Genomic DNA, 23,230 nt, shown 5'->3' with positions numbered 1-23,230 from the left:
CACTCGCCCTATGGTGCGTGTCTCCAGCCCGGTACCACCAGTTCCGGCACCACGCACCAAGCCTCCTGTGCATCTCCAGAGTCCTGTGCGTCCTGTTGCTGCTCCCCGCACTAGCCTTGAGGTGCGTGTCCTCAGCCCGGTACCTCCAGTTCCGGTACCACGCACCAGGCCTACTGTGCGCCTCAGCCGGCCAGAGTCTGCCGTCTGCCCAGTGCCGCCTGCGCTGTCCGTCTGCCCAGTGCCGCCTGCGCTGTCCGTCTGCCCAGTGCCGCCTGCGCTGTCCGTCTGCCCAGTGCCGCCTGCGCTGTCCGTCTGCCCCGAGCCGTCAGAGCCGCCCGTCTGTCCCGAGCCGCCCGTCTGTCCCGAGCCGTCAGAGCCGCCCGTCTGTCCCGAGCCGTCAGAGCTGCCCGTCTGTCCCGAGCCGTCAGAGCCGCCCGTCTGTCCCGAGCCGTCAGAGCCGCCCGTCTGTCCCGAGCCGTCGGAGCCGCCCGTCTGTCCCGAGCCGTCAGTCAGCCAGGATCCGCCCCTCCGTCCAGTGGCGCCCTCTGGGATGGTATTCAGTCCGGGACTCGCCGTTCCAGAGGCGCCACCAAAGCGGGTAGTGACTATGGTGGAGGGGGGTCCACGTCCCGCACCCGAGCCGCCGCCATAGGAAGGCCCACCCGGATCCTCCCCTTCTGTGTCAGGTTTTGCGGCCGGAGTCCGCACCTTTGGGGGGGGGGGGGGTACTGTCACACCCTGGCCTTTGTTATATTGATTTTCTTTATTAGTTTAGTTAGGTCAGGGTGTGACATGGGTGATGTTTGTGTGGGTGTGTGTATTGTTTAGGGGTTTTTGTAGAATGTGTGGGGTTGTGTTCAGTGTAGGTGTTTATGAAAGTCTATGGTTGCCTGGTTTGGTTCTCAATCAGAGACAGCTGTTTATTGTTGTCTCTGATTGGGAGCCATATTTAAGGCAGCCATAGGCTTTAGGTGTTTGTGGGTAATTAGTTTGCTTTAGCTTCACAATCGTTTTTTTTGTTTGTTCGTTTAGTAAGTGTTTGTTTTTCTTCATTAAAAGATGTATTTTTTCCACGCTGCGCCTTGGTCCACTCATTCGTCTCATAACGATCGTGACAACATCTGTGAGTCTTTCTGGGTAAGTCTCTAAGAGCTTTCCACACCTGGATTGTGCAACATTTGCCCATTATTCTTTTCAAAATTCTTCAAGCCTTGTCAAATTGGTTGTCGATCATTGCTATAACAACCATTTTCAGGTCTTGCCATAGATTTTCAATTTGATTTAAGTCAAAACTCTACCTCGGACACACAGGAAATGTTTTTTTACCATATGTGTGCTGCCAGCCTCCGGGAGCTGCAGGTCATTGAGCATGGTCTGCAGTCCTTCGCCAGCTTTTCCTGGATCAACTTTGTCAAGCGCACCAACCACAACTCCGTCAACAGGTATGTACACCATAGAATGAAATATAGAATCATAGGGCCTATAATTATAGGAGGATCTTTATGACATACACAACCAGGCTGTGTTAGGACAATTCAGTGAGACATGAAACTGTGTAACATGGCATGACATATTTATGATAACAGTGTGTGTGAGTGCGTGTTTTTTATTTTTATTGTGTGTGCATGCATGGGTGTGACAGAGACATTTTAAAACCAATTGCACTGTTATTACTAACTGTCCAACCAACCCACTCATGGCAGGTGCTACTCCTAGGTTGGTCATTCTGGCAACGCTCAGACTTTGTCTCTGGCCCTGTCCGGCTGTGTGTACCACGGCACCACCCAGCACGAGCTCCTTCGCGCCCTGTGCTTCAACCACGAGCAGACCCGCAGCGACCGTGACAACCACATCAATGTTGTGTCCTGGCAGTTCTATTTGTTTAAGAAACGAAATATGCGTCTCTGCTAAAATATGGGTAAAATATTGAAAAGAATGTGAGTCTTATTCAGTACATTTACGTATTGCTTGCTTCTCTAATGTCTACCAAACTTGCCAGCTAAGCTAGACAAGCTAGCTACTCTAACTTGATTGATAGGCAGAAATGGTTTCTTGGTAGCTAGTTATGAGGCTGGGAGATTGGGAACCTATCTGGGTTAGCTAAAGCCAACTCCCTAAAATTGCTATGTGGCTAGTAGTATTACAGAGAAACAGAAAAATAAACATATTATTTTTTATTAATAATAATAAATAATTATAAACAGGACAATTCATAGGGGGCAAGTGCCCCTGTGCCTGCTATGGGCATGACGCCTCTGCCCGTCTCAACAGGCTGTACTAGTGTTAAACACACATCTTGTGTTTGTGCCCTCTCTCATGAGGATGTGTTGGTGACTCACAATATAAACAGAGTGAAGTTCAATAAACCGACATCTAAACATTTATTGTATTTTGTTGAATTATTTTAAAAGTCTTCATGTTTTTTTGCAGTGTGGATACCACTGCTGGGTTCAAATAGTATTTGAAATAATTTCAATGGAACCAATAATAATAATAGTTTCAAAACTGTAAACCCTGCCCACTTGGCAATGTTGGGAGAGTAGAGCAAACGCTCAAAGTATTTGAAACATTTCAAATACTATGAACCCAGGTCTGACAACTGTCTACGCCAACCAACATTTGTAACACTGCCCTGCCGCTAGGCTACCGAGGTTCGAACTGCTGTCAGTCCCAATACCAACCACAAGGGGGCGAGAAATTACCACAGAGCTTTGACAGTGATCCCATTTATTAGTATACTCCTCTATCAATTCAATTCAATTCAAGGGGCTTTATTGGCATGGGAAACATATGTTTACATTGCCAAAGCAAGTGTGGTAGATAATATACAAAAGTGAAATAAACAATAAAAATTAACAGTAAACATTACACTCACAGAAGTTCCAAAATAATAGAGACATTACAAATGTCATATTATGTATATACACAGTGTTGTAACGATGTACAGATGGTTAAAGTACAAAAGGGAAAATAAATAAGCATAAATATGGGTTGTATTTACAATGGTGTTTGTTCTTCACTGGTTGACCCTTTCTTGTGGCAACGGGTCACAAATCTTGCTGCTGTGATGGCACAATGTGGTATTTCACCTCTATCATCAGACTCCCGAACTCCCACATTGAAATTGGTCTGAATCCAGAATATGTTTTAGTGCATCAACATTATAGACACTGTCTACCAAGATATATTTAACAGAACAAATCACCATACCTGATTTTAAAAGCTCAAACTGTTGAAGTGTTACAGTTTCGACTTGTAATATATGCACAAGTACAGCGAAATGCCTTTATTGCAAGCTCTAAGTGTTTGCATGGCACAGAACCTAACCTGCATGACTTAATGTGAGCCCTTAAGTGTTTGCACTTCAATCAGACACCAACAGTAAGTGTTTGGTTGGGATAAAGAACTGACCAGATGGATCGGTATATCTTCATTACCTGCCAAAGCCAAATAGAGGCTATCACTTGCTGTGAAAGTGTAGGCTATTACCCTACCATAATTACAATTATAAGTTTGATGGCTGTCTGCATTCTGGCTTGGATCCCAGAAGACATTCTTCACAAACACAATTCTTCCGTTGTGACCTGATCTACTTGACAACAAAAAGACACATTCTAGTTCAAAGTGTTTGGTCGGAAATGCTAAATAGGGGTCAAAGTCAAATCTGATGAGCTTTGTGTTGCACGTAATGTATTGAGACTCATTGATCCACACAATACTACTTGCGAGATAACTCCTGAACGAGTTTGTCTGTTCATACATGCACGATTAGGGCCCTGAGTTCTTCCTCATGATCTGACCAGGGAAAATTCTGGGTCCTAACTATGGCTATAAATATGAATTAGGGCCCAGAAGTATTCCTGGTCAAGTCACACCCAGGGCCTTAAATCTATGACAGTATCTGTATTGCACTTTTTTTGTTGTTGCTTTGAAAATATGTGGTACATTTTCACAACTCTTAGTACAATACTCCAAACTGGTGACACTTGTAACGCAGCCAGTCTTTCATTCAAAACCTGTCATTGTGCATTCGTTTGGATTGTAAACATCTCTCACCACACCAACATTGAATCAAAATGAAAGTTTGTGCATTCTTTGTGTCTAGGATTGACAGACAGGTCCTCCGAATTGGATATTGGATTGGAACTCCATTCTGAATGTAAAAAAAGAGCAATATATTTGAAGTAACAGCAGACCAGAACAAGTAGTACTGAGCACTTACAACTTGTCAGAAATGACAGATTGGGCTCTTGGGGGTTAACAGTTAGGTGTATTTTTGTAGCTACAGTATCCCATGCCAAGTGTCATAAAAGAGTTATCATGACCCATTACATGTACTGTAAATGCAAACCAAGTCTACCATTACCAAGCAGGTAGTGCATGTTAAAAAGGTCATCAAACGATGTATTTACTGTGTCATCTATAACAAACATGTCACATTGGCAGATTGTGCTGACAGCCATGTCCGGTGTTGAAGTCATCAAGTGTCTGTCTGACTTCATCTTTGCGACATCCATCTGAACTGAAGTCAGGGACTGTTTGGAACAAGGATGTCTTTCTCTCTGACGCTTGGTGCCAGTATCAGGGTCCCGACCCTAGGCTAGGACTCGCTCTAAAGGCCTGGGTAGGTGGTTGGGGGGCGAGGGTGGGGTGGGGTAACCCTCTCCATCTCATTCCTTGCCCCTCCTTACTTGCCATAGTGCAGACTTAGCGTTTTCAACACTTCCTTCCATATGGAGATGTGGCCTCTCCTCTTAGCCTGTTTATATCTCTCCTAGTCTCCTCTCTCCTAGTCTCCTCTCCCTGACTGCCTTAGTGCCTTGCATTTTTCTATTATTTCCACCTGCTTCCTAAGCTCTCTGTCTGATAACGCAACATATGAGGCAGGTGGAAATGACAGATATAATGATTTGTAACTTCTTTTTTTTTTAAACATGGAAATATGGTGGCAAACAAGCTTCACGCTGGCACCTTTGAAAGCCCCAACCTTAACCACAATGACCACTATTAGCTGCTTTCCACTCCCTGTGGTTTGTCAACACTTTACAAACAGTAAAGTGTTGAGTCACACTGCAGTAGTGTTTTACTGTGTGGCTGTAGCACCTGCTCCTCCTGCTCCTCAAACAGAGGATGTTGGTCCAACGTTTTAGGGAGAGAGAGGGCATGAGATTGGGAAGAAAAGGGAAGAGAGAGAAGAAAGGACAACAGTAACTTTTGTTCCGCGTGCTCAGAGAGAAAGAGGTCCGTTTCAGCCTTTGGCAGCCACTCAGAACAATCAGGAAGAGTTATGGCTCAGTTCTGTCCTCCATCCCCTCCTCTTCTCCTCCCCACATCCTCTCTTCCTTCCCTCTCTCTCTGTTGAGTCACTATCCGGACCCTCTGTGTCTCCCCATTTGAAGCTCTCGCCAGGACGTGAGATTCATCCGGGACGAAGTCATTTTTTCCGGGCCGCCTGGTCTGTCTGCGGAACGACCCAACGCACGAGCACACTGGAACTAGTGATGGCTGCTCTGCTGCCCAGTGCCCACCCTGCTCTCCCTCCGCCCTCGTCACAAACAGGAAGCCATTGTGCCCGCTGTGTGTATCGACAATGAGCGAGTCACTATGAGCCAAGTCCCTCAAAGTGCTGGGAGGGGGGGGGGGGGGGGGGGGGGGCATGTAGCATAGCCTCAGGCCAGAAACCCATAGCTGGCCTCATCTATTACTGTCTGTTCAGTCCACACATCTCCGGTTACAGAGGCCCCTCTATCTCTCTCTGTCTCTCTCTCTGATGGTTACTTTTCTTAGTTGATTGTCGCATTGGTGTCAGTCATGAGAGAGATCATCCCCCCTCCCCTCTTTCCCTCCTCCAGAGGAAAACAAGGAAACTGCTAATGGAGTTACAGTAAAACAAGAAAAGCGCATGTCACGTTCCTGACCTGTTTTCCTTTGTTTTGTATTCATTTTAGTTGGTCAGGGCGTGAGTTGGGTGGGTTTGTCTATGTTTGTATTTCTATGTGGGGTTTTGTGTTCGGCCTGGTATGATTCTCAATTAGAGACAGGTGTGTATTGTTTGTCTCTAATTGAGAGTCATACAAAGGCAGCCAGGGTTTCACTGGTGTTTTGTGGGTGTTTGTTCCTGTGTCAGTGTTTGGGCCACACAGGACGGTTGAAGGATTGTTAGTTTGTTGTTTTGTAGTTTTGTAGTGTCGTGTTTGCTGTTTTCATTAAAAGTATGATTAATCACCAATCCGCATCTTGGTCCGATCCATGCTCCTCCTCGTGTAAGGGGGAGAACAACATTGACTACCTTTACAGCGCATAAGGTTTGTACCATATATATCTACCTCACATTTGCCGTAAAGTCAAAATTGGCCTATTTTACCCAATTTCCTCCCTGGGATCAATAAAGTTTATTCAAATATGAGACTTCACTGTAAAGGATATTATGCTCAAGACAGGCTTGATGCAAATGAATGCGTGCTAAACGTTATGTTTTGTTTTGATTCATTCGTTTCATTTAATTTCTTACATTTGATTACAGGCAGTACACCTATGTTGCAATTATATCTGGGGAAAAATGAATGATTGTAGAGGATGTCGTCATTGATCACACCTTTGATTGCACATTGGATAGATATTATGGAAATTATAGATTTTCTGTCAATTTTGTTGGGTAATGTAGGTGTTTTGTCAAATGTGAAAACTGTGTAATCTACTGTAATTTACAGTACTGTAGCATTTTACTTTCAGCACTTCTAATGAGAGGCCCCTCTATCTCTCTCTCTCTGATGGTAACTTCCTCTGTGGGCTGTCCCGAGTGTCCTCACACCCTGCAGGGAAGACACTCCATATACTGTGAGTTAGAAACAGATCTAGGATTAGATTTACCCTCATTGAATACTTACCTTAGGGTCAATATACCTTGGGTCAATATGCATGCACGCAGGAGGACTTCTTTGAATCCCTTCTTTTAGGTAGGATATCAGTTACACAAGGCTTAAAACCTGTGGGGCCTAAGGGCCAGTTTTGGTTTAGTGCATAGTGTAACTACAACACATTTCCTAAGATGCATTTATCCCCATCATAATATTGTTCTACATCATTTGTTAAAGCATCCCATAATGCCTTATTCTACGTTGTTAAAAGCTCGAGTTAATTGCTAAAAGCCCCTGTGCTGTGGTTCACCTCAGCTTAAGGCTAAATGTTCTGCAGTACATTGCATGAGCATTGCTGTATAAACATCATGTGAAACGAGGCTTCATTAGATGCTTCGGCTGCAACACACAGATGTATGCTAGCCCTAATTTAATTTGATCACAGCCTGCTGAACGAGAGGTAGGGCAGGTCTACTGCTCCCAAATGGCACCCTATTCCCTTAATAGTGCACTACTTTTGACCTGGGTACCCATAGGGCTTTTGACCTGGGTACCCATAGGGCTTTGATCAAAAGTAGTGCACTGTAAAGTGAATAGGGTGCCATTTGAGACCTAAACCAGGTCTCCTGTTCCAAAACCCCCACTATCCAGCCCCAGCCTGTCCAATATCAATAGTTTCTGCTGTGATGCCCTGGGACCGCTGGTTGGCCAATTAGCATAAACATGATTAGCCAGATTTGGCCCAGAGTCAGCGTTCAATTAGGCCGGTTGAGCAGTAACAGTAGCTCCCTTCTGCGGTTTAAAAATAGCAGTGTTTTTGTAGCTAACAGCCCCGCTGGTGTCCACAGTACACACAGTCAGTTACACACAGAGGGTAACTGTCAGTAACAAACGAAACCAAGAGTTCAAACCAAACTTCAACTTATGTTTTCCTCTGTCTCACAATTAAATATAAAGAGGTCTTGAGGTTGAACTCATGGGAGAGAGGAGGCAAAAGGTTGTAACTGAGGGCGAATTATTGTACTCAATACCATGTTGCATTCTAATGAGGATGTAGCTTATAAAGTAATGTAATAAGTACGTTTACAGTCATTATTTTCCTGAGATCAATTTTGAAACTTGACAGCTAAGTAATGCGAGTGGAAGTTTTGTTGACTGCCAGTGGGGCCCCCATCATCCAAACAGTCCCCATAATCTCCCACTAATGACACATTTCCCTTCAGCACCATGGGAGAGAGGGGATGGAAAATATGATCTCCGCATAACATCTCCAGCCACGTCCAGCGATCTGCAGCAGATTCAGACATGAGTTTGGGGGATTTGACAGAACAATAATAGAGTATGTCTGTCTGAGACCCAAGGGCCTGCAGGGCCACATCACAAATCAATCATTTTGGGCGCAACTAGAAGTCCCCTTTAACAGAGCACAGAAGGACTGGCAGCTGTCCACTTTGATTGGGCCCAGGATAAACGTGGTAATTGAGACAACGCGGTACTTTACTATACATACTTTTATTCTATGACAGATGTAGGTGAGAGAGTGTTGAACAAAGAAATGGGACACCAATGTGATGTCACCAAGGTATTCTACTGTGCAGGTCATTTCAAACCAGCACTGGCACTGGCTATTTAAAACAGGGGTAAACACAAGCGACTGTCAGTCTTTATCATAGGCCTACAGTACATCATCATAATGTGCTGGCAATATCCTGTATTTGACCCAAATAGAGTATCAGTGACCTGGTTCTGTACGACAACAAGCAGGCTAGGGATCACCCTCTAATCCTTAATGGCACATCTGGACGCCCCAGTAATATTTATATTCATATCCACGATGATCATCTGTGGACTGGAGAGCCATTATTGACAGCATGCAAATACATGGTGACAAATATCCCTTTGATGCATGACCTATCCATGCATGTAGCAATCCCACGGCTAGACATCTCGCTTACAATGACAAGTCTATAGGCCTACCTTTAATAATTAAACACATTATAGGCTATATTGTATGACTGGCAGGAAAATCTAACCTGTAAAAGAATAGTGCGTATCCATTTGCTGGATATTTTATAATGCACTAGGGGGCCTATGCTATTCTGTGTAATCCGAATAGGCCTCTCGGCTTTGGCTGTTGGCTGTTGGCATGCAACAACAATAAATCCTCAGGTTTATGACTATGTGATTCACAAATCCACAGTCATGGGAAGGGTAAATAGGTAATTTAGGCAGTAGACACGGTGGGGTTCCTGTTCAGAAATAGGGCACAGCCTTGGCTACACTCCTATTTAGCTTTCAATCACTCTTTAACGACCGCGCAGCGCACCTCATTTCAAGTTGCGAACGCATTATTCGCATCTGGAATACGCCTTGGGTCCACGCCTACTGACCAATTTCCCCCTCTACCAACCTGCGTGCCCGAAAAACGCCACGGTCCGGTCTAGTCTAGACCGTCTCGTACGCGGAGGCGCATTTTTCTCTCTCGTGTTATACAAATTTGAGGCTACAGTCGTATGTGAGATTTGCATTCAGCAGCGTAATAGTTAAAGCGGTACCGAATGCGTTGTTTTATGTTCTGTGTGGTGCCCTTACTCCAGCAGACCGCTACAGTAGGAAGATGGCGTCGGAGGGAGCGAGCGGGGAGCAGCCTCCTCCGGTACAAACACTGGCAACCACAGTGCTTGGAAGTGTCGAAGCGGTAAGACCTTTTTATATTATATCCAGGTCTATATGTTTATAACGTTGGTTTCCCCGTTTTGGAATAAAGGAAAGGGAATAAGGAATTAGGAAAGACGGCGCATTTCTCTACGAACCCGAGTGTTCATCTTGAAGCAACAGCAATATGTTATTCTTGTGGCAATGTAGAGAGCAGCAAAACAAGGGTTCTCTGATTTGTGTAGACACAGACTATACATATGATCAAAGGCTTTTATGGGAATTAAAATCCTATAGAAAGGCAAAGGAATTGGGTTTATCTATCACAAATAGGATAATAGCTCAAATGTTGTTACGGCCCATATGGAGAAACGTAGTTAGACTATAAAGCACAGATTTGCGATGGTTACAAAGGGGGTTTCAATCTGTACTTACATTTAAAACACAATTTGGGCTATAGGTTTTCGCTCTCATAGACCGGGATGTAGGCCAGTCGTCTGAATAGACAACGAGCTGCTTTTGACATGGCTGTTCGAGGCATAATCTTGCCCTAATTCAGTACGTCAACACTCCAAATTGAAACAAAATATGTTGATTGCTGTGTGTCAGTGAGGCTTTGACGTGAATATATTGTTATCAGATGTCGCCTGGTTGGGCTCTTGTGTTTGAAAAATCTTGCCTTTACGGTTAAAGAGAGAAGGCCCCTAAATATCCCTTTGAGGACCCCAAACCTCTTACAATCTTCCATTAAGCAGCTCTTGTCTGACCACAAAGCATAGCCTATCTGCAGTCAAGAATAATGTTTCCTATTCTGTATAGGCCTACTAATACTTCTAGATTTGACCTGTGACCAATAGAACAATATTAGAAATGTTGAATCTCAGTGAAACTGTTTCGTTTGTCTGCAAACTCCCCACTAATCGGACTGAGCTGCAATTGTTTTTTTTTAAGCTCGTCTATCTGGGACTTCTCACATTGGTCCCTCGTCTCGCAGACAGGTTGCAACATGTGTGCCAGGGCACCGGCTTGCTACCCCTCTGTGCAAATGAATCAATCTTTTTCCCACCCGGAGGGGGCCATGCAACCTTTCCCTGGTTGTGTTATACTTGGATGGTTCCATGTACTCTGTTCAGTCAGACCATTGCCAAGTACCTATTCTGCAAGAATTTACTGACTGGTCAAAAGAAAGCAATCTCCCATTTGCCACTTGACGTTACCCTTAACTACATCATATACTACACTCGTGTATATGTAATTGAGCATTCCTATAGGAAATATAAAGAACTGTTCCGGGTTTGAGGTTCAAAGGCTGTTGAAAATATGGACTGTTCTTGCCTGGAAGATCCCAAGGGACAGCTGTTGAAATGGGAGGAAAATAAGATAAGTGGGCGGTAGAAAAAGGCAAGAAAATCAAGGCAAAGTAGAATAGCGATGGAAAGGGGGCAGAGTGAGAGCAGAAAGAAAGCAAGCGAGATGGACGGAAGGAGAGCAGTGAGAGAAGCGGGGGGGGGGGGGGGGGGGGGGGTGTGTATGTACACCAGAGACATGTCTAAATTGGTCTTAATTTCAGTGACTCAGCTGGCATAGCTCAGAGTACTGTGTTAGCCAAGCCAGCCCTGATCTACTGAGCGTGTTCAGTGCACACTGGGCTCCTTCCTGAACAGGTACCTCGACCGCTGCACAGCAACCAACCGTCCTCTCTGACTCGGCCATACATCTCTGCCTGTCTCTCTCACAAACCGTCTTTCCAAACATGCCAGGACAAGCCGGGCCAGCTAGCCTCTCTGTAGGGGGCTTCTGATTCTATGCCCCAGTTAAATAAAGCTCTTTGCATACCCCTGCAAGACCCTCCTTTGTTTGCTCTCGGCGGAGGAGTTTCTCTTGTGAAGGGTCCTTGAGGACCGGCTCACTTGGTTTAGAAAGGGGTCAGAGGGTGAAAAATGGTGGTGGTGTGGGGCTAGTCACCTCCCCCAATTCACCCTATAGCATTAGTTAGTACGTATACATTTTTTACTATTTGTTCTGTTGTACAGGGATGTGTAAGTTATTTGAATGTGGCAACTAATCCAACCTATTAGGCTCTAGGACAGAGTCATAGCAGTCGGCTCTCCCTTCCCTCCACATAGTGCAAATACACACTCACCCACACAGAACGGCTATTTTGAAACGCACGCCTCATGGAACAAATTAGCATTAGCTTCCCTCACCTGCTCACTGTGCAGAAATGCAGGAGGGTGAAATGCCACCCGAGCACATTGACGAAGACTGGGGGCTCACATGATAGGCTTTGGTTTGGATAGTGTCGTGCAAGCCTTCCGAGACTCCCAAATCCGATTCTCCAAATGGCTCACTGGCAGCACAGTGAGGGAGAATGCTGTGTGGGGTTGGTTGGAAATTGATTCGCTTTTTCTCTTCTTCAAGCTTTCAAATCGATCGCTGGATTCTTTCCTTTCAACCCCCTGCTGTCTTGATTGGTGCTGTTCAGAATGAAATAGAATGCCGTACTTTCTAAGGGCTTAAATCATACTGTAACCTGGTTTGCTTGCACTACTAGTTATTTGACAAATATGTATTAGGCTAAAACCTGTCTCATTGTTGGCCAATGATTTACGCAAAATTTGCCATAATGGTATCTCAAGCCCTATGAGTGTCTTGTCATCAAGACATAGTATTTGAATGGCCAGTATTTAGGACCACTTTGAACTACAACAGTTTGCTAAATGATCAGACCAGCTGGTTCCATATTCCATATTTTGTCCGTGATTTAAGAGAGGGCTTTGAAGGAGGCTGCTGGGTCAATGATGAAAAATTGAGAAACCTTGGTAGGGATTGAAACGTATGATAGTAAATCACGCATCTATGGCAGGGTGATCGAATGTCGTGAACAGGTACAAATGAATGTGCCTATGCGCAGAACGAATAGAACACTTGTGACTTGAGGCAAGGAGGTCGTCTCTCCCTCCCTCCAGATTATCTTTGGTTTATTATGTTTCATTGAACAAATAGCCGTGCAAAAAGGAAAGCTCCTCGGCTATAAATTAAATTGAAAAATGGAATTGGATGTGTTTCTACTAGAGGTCGACCAATTAATGGCCGATTAATTAGGGCCGATTTCAAGTTTTCATAACAATCGGAAATCGGTAATTTTGGACGCCGATTTTTCCCGAATTATTTTTATTAAATGTTTTTATTTTATAAATTTTTTTACATCTTTATTTAACTAGGCAAGTCAGTTAAGAACACATTCTTATTTTCAATGACGGCCTAGGAACGGTTAGTTAACTGCCTTGTTCAGGGGCAGAACGATAGATGTTTACCTTGTCAGCTCAGGGATTCAATCTTGCAACCTTACGGTTAACTAGTCCAATGCTCTAACCACCTGCCTAACAAGGAGCCTGCCTGTTACGCAAATGCAGTAAGAAGCCAAAGTAAGTTGCTAGTTAGCATTAACTTATCTTATAAAAAACAATCAATCAATCATAATCACTAGTTATAACTACACATGGTTGATGATATTACTAGTTTATCAAGCGTGTCCTGCGTTGCATATAATCGATGCAGTGCGCATTCGTGAAAAAGGACTGTCGTTGCTCCAACGTGTACCTAACCATAAACATCAATGCCTTTCTTAAAATCAGTACACAGAAGTACATATTTTTAAACCTGCATATTTAGCTAAAAGAAATCCAGGTTAGCAGGCAATATTAACCAGGTCAAATTGTGTCACTTCTCTTGCGTTCATTGCACGCAGAGTCAGGGTATATGCAACAGTTTGGGCCGCCTGGCTCATTGCGAACTAATTTGCCAGAATTTTACGTAATTATGACATAACATTGAAGGTTGTGCAATGGAACAGGAATATTTAGACTGATGGATGCCACCCGTTAGATAAAATACGGAACGGTTCCATATTTCACTGAAAGATTAAATGTTTTGTTTTCGAGATGATAGTTTCCGGATTCGATCATATTAATGACCTAAGGCTCGTATTTCTGTGTGTTCTTATGTTATAATTAAGTTTATGATTTGATAGAGCAGTCTGACTGAGCGATGGTGGGTACCAGCAGGCTCGTAACCATTCATTCAAACAGCACTTTTGTGCGTTTTGCCAGCGGCTCTGCTGTTTATGAATTCAAGCCTATCAACTCCCGAGATTAGGCTGGTGTAACCGATGTGAAATGGTTAGCGGGGTGCGCGCTAATAGCGTTTCAAACGTCACTCGCTCTGAGACTTGGAGTAGTTGTTCCCCTTGCTCTGCATGGGTAACGCTGCTTCGAGGGTGGCTGTTGTCGACGTGTTCCTGGTTCGAGCCCAGGTAGCGGCGAGGAGAGGGATGGAAGCTATACTGTTACACTGGCAATACTAAAGTGCCTATAAGAACATCCAATAGTCAACGGTATATGTAATACAAATCGTATATTGAGAAATAGTCCTATAATTCCTATAATAACTACAACCTAAAACTTCTTACCTGGGAATATTGAAGACTCATGTTAAAAGGAACCACCAGCTTTCACATGTTCTCATGTTCTGAGCAAGGAACTTAAACGTTAGCTTTCTTACATGGCACATATTGCACTTTTACTTTCTTCTCCAACACTTTGTTTTTGCATTATTTAAACCAAATTGAACATGTTTCATAATTTATTTGAGGCTAAATTGATTTTATTTATGTATTATATTAAGTTAATATAAGTGTTCATTCAGTATTGTTGTAATTGTCATTATTACAAAATAAATAAATAAAAAAATCGGCCGATTAGTCGGCACTGGCTTTTTTGGTCCTCCAATTATCGGTATCGGCGTTGAAAAATCATAATCGGTCGACCTCTAGTTTCTACAAGAGAGGGTTTCTCTGCAGATGTTCTTGCCAAGTAACTTTCTCCCACCCAATATTACCTCTGTGTATCTCTGCCTGTGAGGTTCTCTCATTTTCATTGTACACGTATATGAATTCAGTTAAATTCCCAATATCTTCAAAGCTGAGGATGCCTAGACAAGTTCTTCTTATTCAATCAGGACAACGAGTCTTCAGTCTGTCATCTGTCAGTCAGTGTTTCACACTGTTGTCTCTGTCATGGAATGTAGACGAACCAGCCGCCGTTCCAATGTCTTCGCTCCTCACCATACTAGCTACCATTCGGATAAACCCAGGAGCAACGTACAGTCTGACATTTTCTTGTTTTAAGGATGTTTTATTTCGCTTTTTAAGGGCAGCAGTCAGAAAGGATGAAAAAGCTTTTTAATTGATTGAAGCAGCAGTAGAAAGTGGTCCGGTCACTCACAATTACCCTCATCCTCATTCTTTCTCCCTGTCCGTTCGCCCTGCGGGTCCGTCTGGCAAAATCAGCGTTTAATGATGTGGCTTAATGTAATTGGACCTTAATAGCCTCAAGGTTCGGCCAGACATTTTAGGTTTCATTAAGGTTATGAAACTATCCGAGGAATGAGTTATGTTTGTCATCATACAACTTGCAAACCCAACTGTTTTGTTGTTGTTGGTGGTGCAGTTTGCAGTAAGTTGGTGCTCTGGAGTTCTACGTATGTCCTTCTTTACCCCAAAATGTGGGATTTCCCAAGGATTAATAGAAACATGTTCTATAGAACATGGTGTCAAATTATTTCAGGAGAAAAATGTGTTCTAGGTATATTAAAATGTTTCGTATGTTGCAAATATAACTTATCTTTCTGTGTGTGCGTGTTGCAGAAATGTGAGTTTAACATGGATAATCTGAGCAAGCCGGAGCTCCTGACCCTGCTCAGCATCATGGAGGGAGAGCTGGAGGCCCGGGACCTGGTCATAGAAGCCCTGAGGGTGAGTCTGGACCACACACGCACACGCACACGCGTACACGTACACGTACACGTACACGTACGTTTCCAGTACCCTCATGAGAAAATGCAATTGGGAATTGAACCGCTGTTACAGATGATGCAAGCTGTAGAAATCTATATGGACTTGCTCAATAGATATGCGGACTGTGATACGTCAGTGTTTACTTGTCAGGGATATGGATGAGGGATGCTATTTGTGTAGGCTTGTTGTTGTAAGGACCACATTGACCAAAATCTGGAAGTTCTACAGTCAGGAAGAGGTTACTCTATTTGGATTGAGAAGGTTCTACAATGCAGATGCGATGGATGATGTGGTTAAATTGGATGCAGACAAGGTGACATGGTGTCCGTTACTCTCGGTTGTGTGCCCTGGCATTGAGGTGACTATCTGTCCTGCTCGGGGGCTAAGTGGCGAGTTATTTCTGTGAGAAGAACCTTTCAGGACACTCTCTCCCTCTCTACCCCCCCCCCACCCCCCCTCTCTCTGCTGTATTTAGGTCAGAATCACACCACTGTATTTCGCTCGCTGCTCCACTTCGAGCTGTCCTGTCCTCTTAAACTTTTTTAATAGGTTTCTTAATGTTGAGTAGTCCTGGGACCAGGGCTGGAGATGGGATTGAGGCCAATCTCTTTTCTTAGCCTCTGGAAAGTGATATTGAAATCAGCACGTTGTTCTCTACTGGGAAGAAATGCGGTTTGTACTGTAGATATTGCAGTTTTTCTTTGATGTAGTGCGTTTTTTTGTTGTCCTTATCGACCTGACTGGCCTTGAACAGTGTTTTCTGGCATCTTTTTTTTCTTCCTTGTGTCTAGGCACTGGCTGTGCTTGGTTTGGATCTATACGGTGCATTCGGAAAGTATACAGACCCCTTGACTCTTTTCACATTTTGATACCTTACAGCCTTGTTCTCAAATGTATAACAAACAAAAAAATCCTCATCAATCTACACACTACCCCATAATGACAAAGTGAAAACAGATTTTTTTTAAACTTTTTGCTAATTTATATAAATGAAAAACAAATACCTTTTATTTACATAAGTATTCAGACCCTTTGCTATGATACTTGAAATTGAGCTCAGGTGCATCCTGTTTCTATTGATCATCCTTGAGATGTTTCTTCAACTTGATTGGAGTCCACCTGTGGTAAATTCAATTGGTTGAACATGATTTGGAAAGGCACACACCTGTCTATATAAGGTCCCACAGTTGACAATGCATGTCAGAGCAAAACCAAGCCATGAGGTCGAAGGAATTGTCCATAGAGCTCCGAGACAGGATTGTGTCGACACAGATCTGGGGAAGGGTACCAAAACATTTCTGCAGCATTGAAGGTTCCCATGAACACAGTGGCCTCCATCATTCTTTAAATGGAAGACGTTTGGTACCAAGACTCTTCTTACAGCTGGCCGCCCGGCCAAACTGAGCAATTGGGGGAGAAGTGCCTCGGTCAGGGAGGTGACCAAGAACCCTGATGGTCACTTTGACAGAGATAGTTGTCCTTCTGGAAGGTTCTCCCATCTCTACAGCACTCCACCAATCAGGGCTTTATGGTAGTAAGCCTTTACTGTCTTGTGCCTTTTACCACTCCTCAGTAAAGGGCACATCACAGCCCGCTTGGAGTTTGCCAAAAGGCACCTAAAGGCTCTCAGACCATGAGAATCAAGATTATCTGGTCTGATGAAACCAAGATTGAACTATTTGGCCTGAATGCCAACCATCATGTCTGGAGGGGAAACCTGGCACCATCCCTACGGCGAAGCATGGTGGTGGCAGCATCATGCTGTGGGGATGTTTTTCAGTGGCAGGCACTGGGATGCTTGTGAGGATTGAGGGAAAGATGAACAGAGCAAAGTACAGAGAGATCCTTGATGAGAACCTGCTCCAGAGCGCTCAGTACCTCGGACTGGGGGCGAAGGTTCACCTTCCAACAGGACAACGACCCTATGCACCTAGCCAAGACAACGCAGGAGTGGCTTCGGGACAAGTCTCTGAATGTCCTTTAGTGACCCGGACTTGAACATCTATGGAGAGCCCTGAAAATATCTCTGCAGCGACGCTCCCCATCCAACATGACAGAACTTGAGAGGATCTGCAGAGAAGAATGGGAGAAACTCCCCAAATACAGGTGTGCTAAGCTTGTAGCGTCATACCCAAGAAGACTCGAGGCTGTATTCGCTGCCAAAGGTGCTTCAACAAAGTATTGAGTAAAGGGTCTGAATACTATTTTTAAATGTCATATTTCAGTGTTTTATTTTTTTATGCATTTGCAAACATTCATAAAAAAACTATTTGCTTTGTTTTTTATGAGGCATTGTGTGTAGATTGAGAAAAATACAATTGAATCCATTTGAGAATATGGCTGTAACGTAACAAAATGTGGAAAAAGTCAAGGGGTCTGAATACTTTCCAAATGAACACCCATCTCTCGTTCCCTCTGTTTCTCTCTTTCTCATTCTTTCTCTCTAGCATTCATGCTGGCTTTTAGTGTTCTTCCCGGCTCCCTCCCTGTGGAAATCATATCGCGGCAAAAAATAAATAAAGCCCTCTTTACTGTCGTGACGACTGTCCCAAACACAAAGACCCTACTTGTTCTCCCTGAGATAAGCCTGCTCAAAGAGGGAGGAGAGCGATGGATGGATGGATAGAGAGGGGGGGGGGGGGCTATACCCGGAGAGAAAGGGAGTGTTTCCCGTTTTGTTTGTCTGTTTCACTTGCTTTGGCGCTGTAAGCATATGTTTCCTATACCAATAAAGCCCATTGAATTGAGAGGAAAATAAATGGGAAGGGAAATAAAGAGTTGAGGACAGAGATAAGGGGCCCACATCTTGACGTCTTGAGAAGGTGAGAGGGGTGGAGAGGCTGACATCCTCTGTGAAAGTGGGATGGACTGCGTGCCAAAGAAGATTTGGCTGGCAAAATCCCCTCAAATCGCCAGAACGAACGGAGCCATAAAAAAAAGTGTCATCTGGAGACCAGCTGGCTAGAGCCATTGATATCACACAGTTAGACATGTCCTCTTCTTTTAAACCAACCACTAGTGCTGTGCCATTTAACCAAGATTTAGTTTTGTTGTAAACAACTAATTGACCGACGTCGGTTTAATTATCTGAATTTCGTTTATTTTTGTCTTCTTTTTCTGTGCGCTCAATGAGCACCACACAGTTTCTCTAGAGATCCACCAGATCCAGCCTGAACTGTGCGATGTAATAGGGAGTTGTAGTTTCCAGCAGGCCAATATTCTACATAGTTTAGGGCATAAAACGTGGTAATTAACTACAATGACCCTTGTCCAGTCTGCGTTTCTTTTACACAAAGAATCCAGGAGACATAGAGAGCAGCTGTAGCTCTACCTGAAAGTACATGATCTAAGTGATTGATAGTTGGTATTTAGCAGTCAAAGTATGCCTTATTTACTTTGAAGAACTACTAAAATAGTGATTTTTGTCAGACAGCGTAGGTAGCAGCTCTATAAAGATGATGACTTGGAATGAAATAGTCATCAAATAAAACAAATGTATTACACAACTGAAATATTTTATTAAAGTAATTTGAATAAATTATTATTAAGTGATAAGCAGTAATGAGCATCATGGGACTTGTAGTAATTTGTTTTATTCTCAGTTACAGCATTCAACGCACATAATGCATTGTAATAAAATCAACAACAAAAAATTGACAACCGTGATAATTTAAGAATTGAACCGAAACCAAACCGACCTCAAAAAGCGCTAATCGCTCAGCACTACCAACCACACTACGGTACAAAACACCAGACACCCCGTGCCACCCACTGTCCTTAATGTCGCCACACATACAGACCTCTGAAATGTTGACAGACTAAAGTGTGGTGGGCCGTTTGGCTTGGTATTGGCGTTTTGTGTTTGGGTGTTAAGAGGCTTTTGTAGCGACGACTAATTAGCATGTGGCTAAAACTGTCTGAGCCAGCGAATCAGTTTCATCTTAGAGAATAGAAGGGCTGTAAACAGATTAGCCAAACGAGACCAGTCACATGATTAGTGCAGCAGTACGGCAGAGCACTCTCATTCTTATGGTGGCTGAGCGTGTCTGTCAATGATCAACTGTCAACAACCAGGGTTTAGTAGCAGTTGGTCCGGGCAACCACTTAACCTAAGACTGGGTAATAGAACACAGTTTGTTAAAGGTGCAATATGCAGAAATCGCTCCATCATTTCCTGGTTACTAAAATTCTAATAGTTTGTCTAATTTCAGTTTGTGACAACAAGAGGTCATTGTGTAGAGAATCATTGTAACATCTAAACCGCTGTGAAATATGTTTTCCATAACCCATAATATTTTATTTTCAGCTGTTTGAAGCTGGTATACAAAACTGAAAGTAAAAGGCACTGGAAGCATACAAACGGTGCATATAGATCAGATCTACCACTTATTAGAGGCTTTCAATGAGAATGGCAGATCTATAACTCACATTTCTATGTTTTGGTCAGGCATCCAAAATGTGACATATTGCAGCTTTACAGTGGAAGCTCTTTTTTGGAGTGCAGAAATCTCCCATGGGGATGTTTGTTCATAATTCATGTACAAAAATTCTAACTATATGGTGGATCCCCTGATTTGACCTATGCAAATGTTAGATCAGGGATTATTTCATGGAAGTAAGGAAGGAAGCATTTTATAGGCTAAGTATTCCAAAAGGGCACAGGTCCAGCAGACCAGGCATATATTAATTCCACCCACTACTGACTTTGGTTCATTCTCTCGCATGCTCCCAACAACAGAGCTGTGTGTGATCTCTTGTATGAGTAAGATGCTATGATACCCTTATCCTTGAGGCATTATGTAGCAAACTTTTATGCATAGCAGGATGCCCCAAGCAAGTTTTATTTATAAAAAAAAAAAAAAAAAAAAAAATATATATATATATATATATATATATATATATATATATATTTAAGCCTTGAGACATGGATTGTGTGAGGGTGGTGATGATGGTGGTCGCTATTCAAAGCAGGGTTGTAACATGACCCAAAAATCTCCATGAGGACTCTATCGCCATGCACGGGGGGGGGGGGGTCTGGTTGCTATGCGGGCATCAGAGCCAGGTGGTTGGTTGGATGCTAATTTGCTAGTGTGGCGGAGAGAAGAGGGTTAAACTGAGACTTAAGACCAGCCAAGGTAGACCAGCCTCCGTAGCCATCCAGTTATCTATATATACATACACCCATCACGCTGCCTCTCCGGTGGATTTATGTAATACATTTTATCTCCATACCGGTTTCTGTTTCCAAAACTAGAATCTGTAGACTTTACCCTTCGACAAAGTAATACATTATTATTATTATTATTTTTAAATGTGTTTAAAATGAATTTTGACACTGATAGGGGTGGGGGATTTGAAGCCATGTCAGACTGAGACAGGTTAGTCTCTGGAGAGAATGGAGTCTGACTGTGTGGTTGACCAAGTGTCTGTCTTGAAGAGGGTCAGTGCACACTGGAGTCGTCTCTCTCTGTCTCTGTCTCTGTGTCTCTGTCTCTCTCTGTGTTTTATGTTTTATAGTCACATACATCGGATAGGTGAAATGTTGTTTTACAGGGTCAGCCGTAGTAGTACCTTTCGGTTACTGGCCCAACACTCTAACCACTAGGCTACCCGATGCCTTATAACACAGAGGGATTGGAGAAGAGAGAGGGTTAGGAGGTAGGTCTTAGGAAGCTGCTCTCACTCTCTCTGGTGACTGGCGGGCTACAGGGTGAACTGCCTCCCGGATGATTGGATGACGCAGCACAGGCCTGTTTGATGTGTGTCAGGCATCACTCTAACGTTGCGTGAATGTGGTCGTTCCACCTTGATTGCCAAGTGAAATGGGAGAAGAACACCGAAATAGCCCCCCGCTCTTTCTCAACCTGGCTTTGTCTGTCTGTCTGTCTGTCTGTCTGTCTGGGTTACTGTCTGTCTGGGTTACCGTCTGTCTGGGTTACCGTCTGTCTGGGTTACCGTCTGTCTGGGTTACCGTCTGTCTGGGTTACCGTCTGTCTGGGTTACTGTTGGCCGGTAATTGCTGGTTTTTGTATTTTTTAATTTATTTTTTAAAGCCAATAAATTAAATGGTTGTCGGCCATATTGACCAGAAGAAAAAACTATCCCATTGCATAATAATGCTTTTTTCCCCCATTAATGGAAATACCAGTCGATGGAAATACATTTGACCGTCATGCTTATCGGTCTATAGGTTCATTTACATAATTTGGTGGAATTATATTGGCGCATGTGTATTTTCATTAGTCATCATGTATCTTATCACATACAGAGGCTATTTTGAGCGGAATATCACCTCCGCTCTAGATCCTCATCTCGTTGCTGCTCGAGTTAAACCTGCTTTTAGAAGCCCAGTCATTGCGCAGCGATTCTAAATGCAATCGCATGTTAACTGTTTTTGCTGGCCGCTAGGGTTACAAAGGGTCGGAAACTTTCCGGTAAAGTTAAGCCCCGGGAATTTGGGGAATTTTGCTTAAATTCATAAAAAAAAGTTAGCTTATGAACCATTTTTTTGTGGAATACACAAGGCATATTTTGGTTAAACTATCCCCAATTCAATGGAATTGCAACCCTCTGAATCCACAGTGCACTCTTCCATCACATGTACAGCTGATTCTCAAGATCTTGCACACTAATGAGATGCTATTGAGCCCACACCACTACACTGTCTGAGCCAAGGACTACATGCTTTCTGGGAAGTTTTGATTACCAAATCATATGTGAAGAATGCAACAAAGATGCAGAATCATCTGGCCAAGTGCATAAAGTTCCCTCAGCACTCACAACAAGCAACCTCTGACAAAAGTCCCTCTACTTCTATTCGAGGTGAAAATGATGAATCAGACACCCTAGCAATAGCTCATGGTCCTCCTGGAATCAGATTTTTTTTTGTCTCAATGGAGGAACGTAGTCAGAGAAATGCTGATGAATGTCTTATGCAACTGGTTCACCTCTGATTCTCACAGGCAATGTGTATTGGAAGAGATTTCTTTATGTTCTTTGCCCAGCATACACCCCTCCAACCAGACATGCTTTATCTACTCATTTGCTGGATGCAGAGTTCAACAGAGTTCAAGTGAAGGTCAAGCAAATCATAGAGAAAGCTAACTGTATAACAATCATCTCTGATGGGTGGTCGAATGTTCGTGGGCAATGAATAATTAACTACATCACCTCCACCCCTCAACCAGTATTCTATAAGGGCACAGACACAAAGGACAACAGACACACCGGTCTCTACATTGCAGATGAGCTGAAGGCAGTCATCAATGACCTTGGACCACAGAAGATATCTGTCACGTTCCTGACCTTATTTCCTTTGTTTAGACTTGTTTAGTTGGTCAGGACGTGAGCTGGGTGGGCATTCTATGTTATGTGTTTCTATGTTGGGTTCATTGCATTAGCCTGATATGGTTCTCAATCAGGGGCAGGTGTTTTACGTTTCCTCTGATTGAGAACCATATTAAGGTAGGCTGTTCTCACTGTTTGTTTGTGGGTGATTGTTGCTGTGTCTGTGTTTGTTCGCCACACGGTACTGTTTCGTTTCGTTCGTTCATTTTTATCCTGTTCGTGCGTTCATGTTTTATGTGTTCTCAAGTTCAGGTCTGTTAACGTCGTTTATTCTTTTGTAGTTTGTTCAAGTGTTTTTTCGTCTTCGTTATTATTATTATTAAAATGTATGTATTCAACCCACGCTGCGTTTTGGTCCGATCCTTGCTCCTCTTCAGACGAGGAGGAAGACGAGCGTTACAGTATCAACAGCCTGATCAACTCTATGCGAACTAGAGGTAAATGTTGGTCACACCAGATACTGACTGTTTTTCTGATCCACGCCCCTACCTTATTTTGTAAGGTATCTGTGACC

General features: G+C 43.5%; 1 protein-coding gene across 3 annotated transcripts in view; it reads left to right on the top strand.

Moving 5' to 3' along the window:
• The first annotated feature begins 8,989 nt into the window (after positions 1-8,989).
• cttnbp2 (cortactin binding protein 2) overlaps positions 8,990-23,230 on the top strand; it is an 82,441-nt gene continuing 68,200 nt past the window's right edge. For 2 of the 3 annotated variants that reach the window (XM_055939545.1, XM_055939544.1), the window contains exons 1-2: positions 8,994-9,555; positions 15,220-15,327. In XM_055939545.1, coding sequence (XP_055795520.1) covers positions 9,475-9,555; positions 15,220-15,327 — 189 coding nt within the window. In that variant the 5' untranslated portion in view covers positions 8,994-9,474. Of the gene's footprint in view, positions 9,556-15,219; positions 15,328-23,230 lie in introns of all 3 variants that reach the window. The other variant, XM_055939546.1, reaches the window with a different exon arrangement.

Source organism: Salvelinus fontinalis, chromosome 12 (genome assembly GCF_029448725.1).
Source record: "Salvelinus fontinalis isolate EN_2023a chromosome 12, ASM2944872v1, whole genome shotgun sequence".
Classification (NCBI taxonomy): Eukaryota; Metazoa; Chordata; class Actinopteri; order Salmoniformes; family Salmonidae; genus Salvelinus; species Salvelinus fontinalis.
This window is presented reverse-complemented; position numbering and strand designations above follow the sequence as displayed.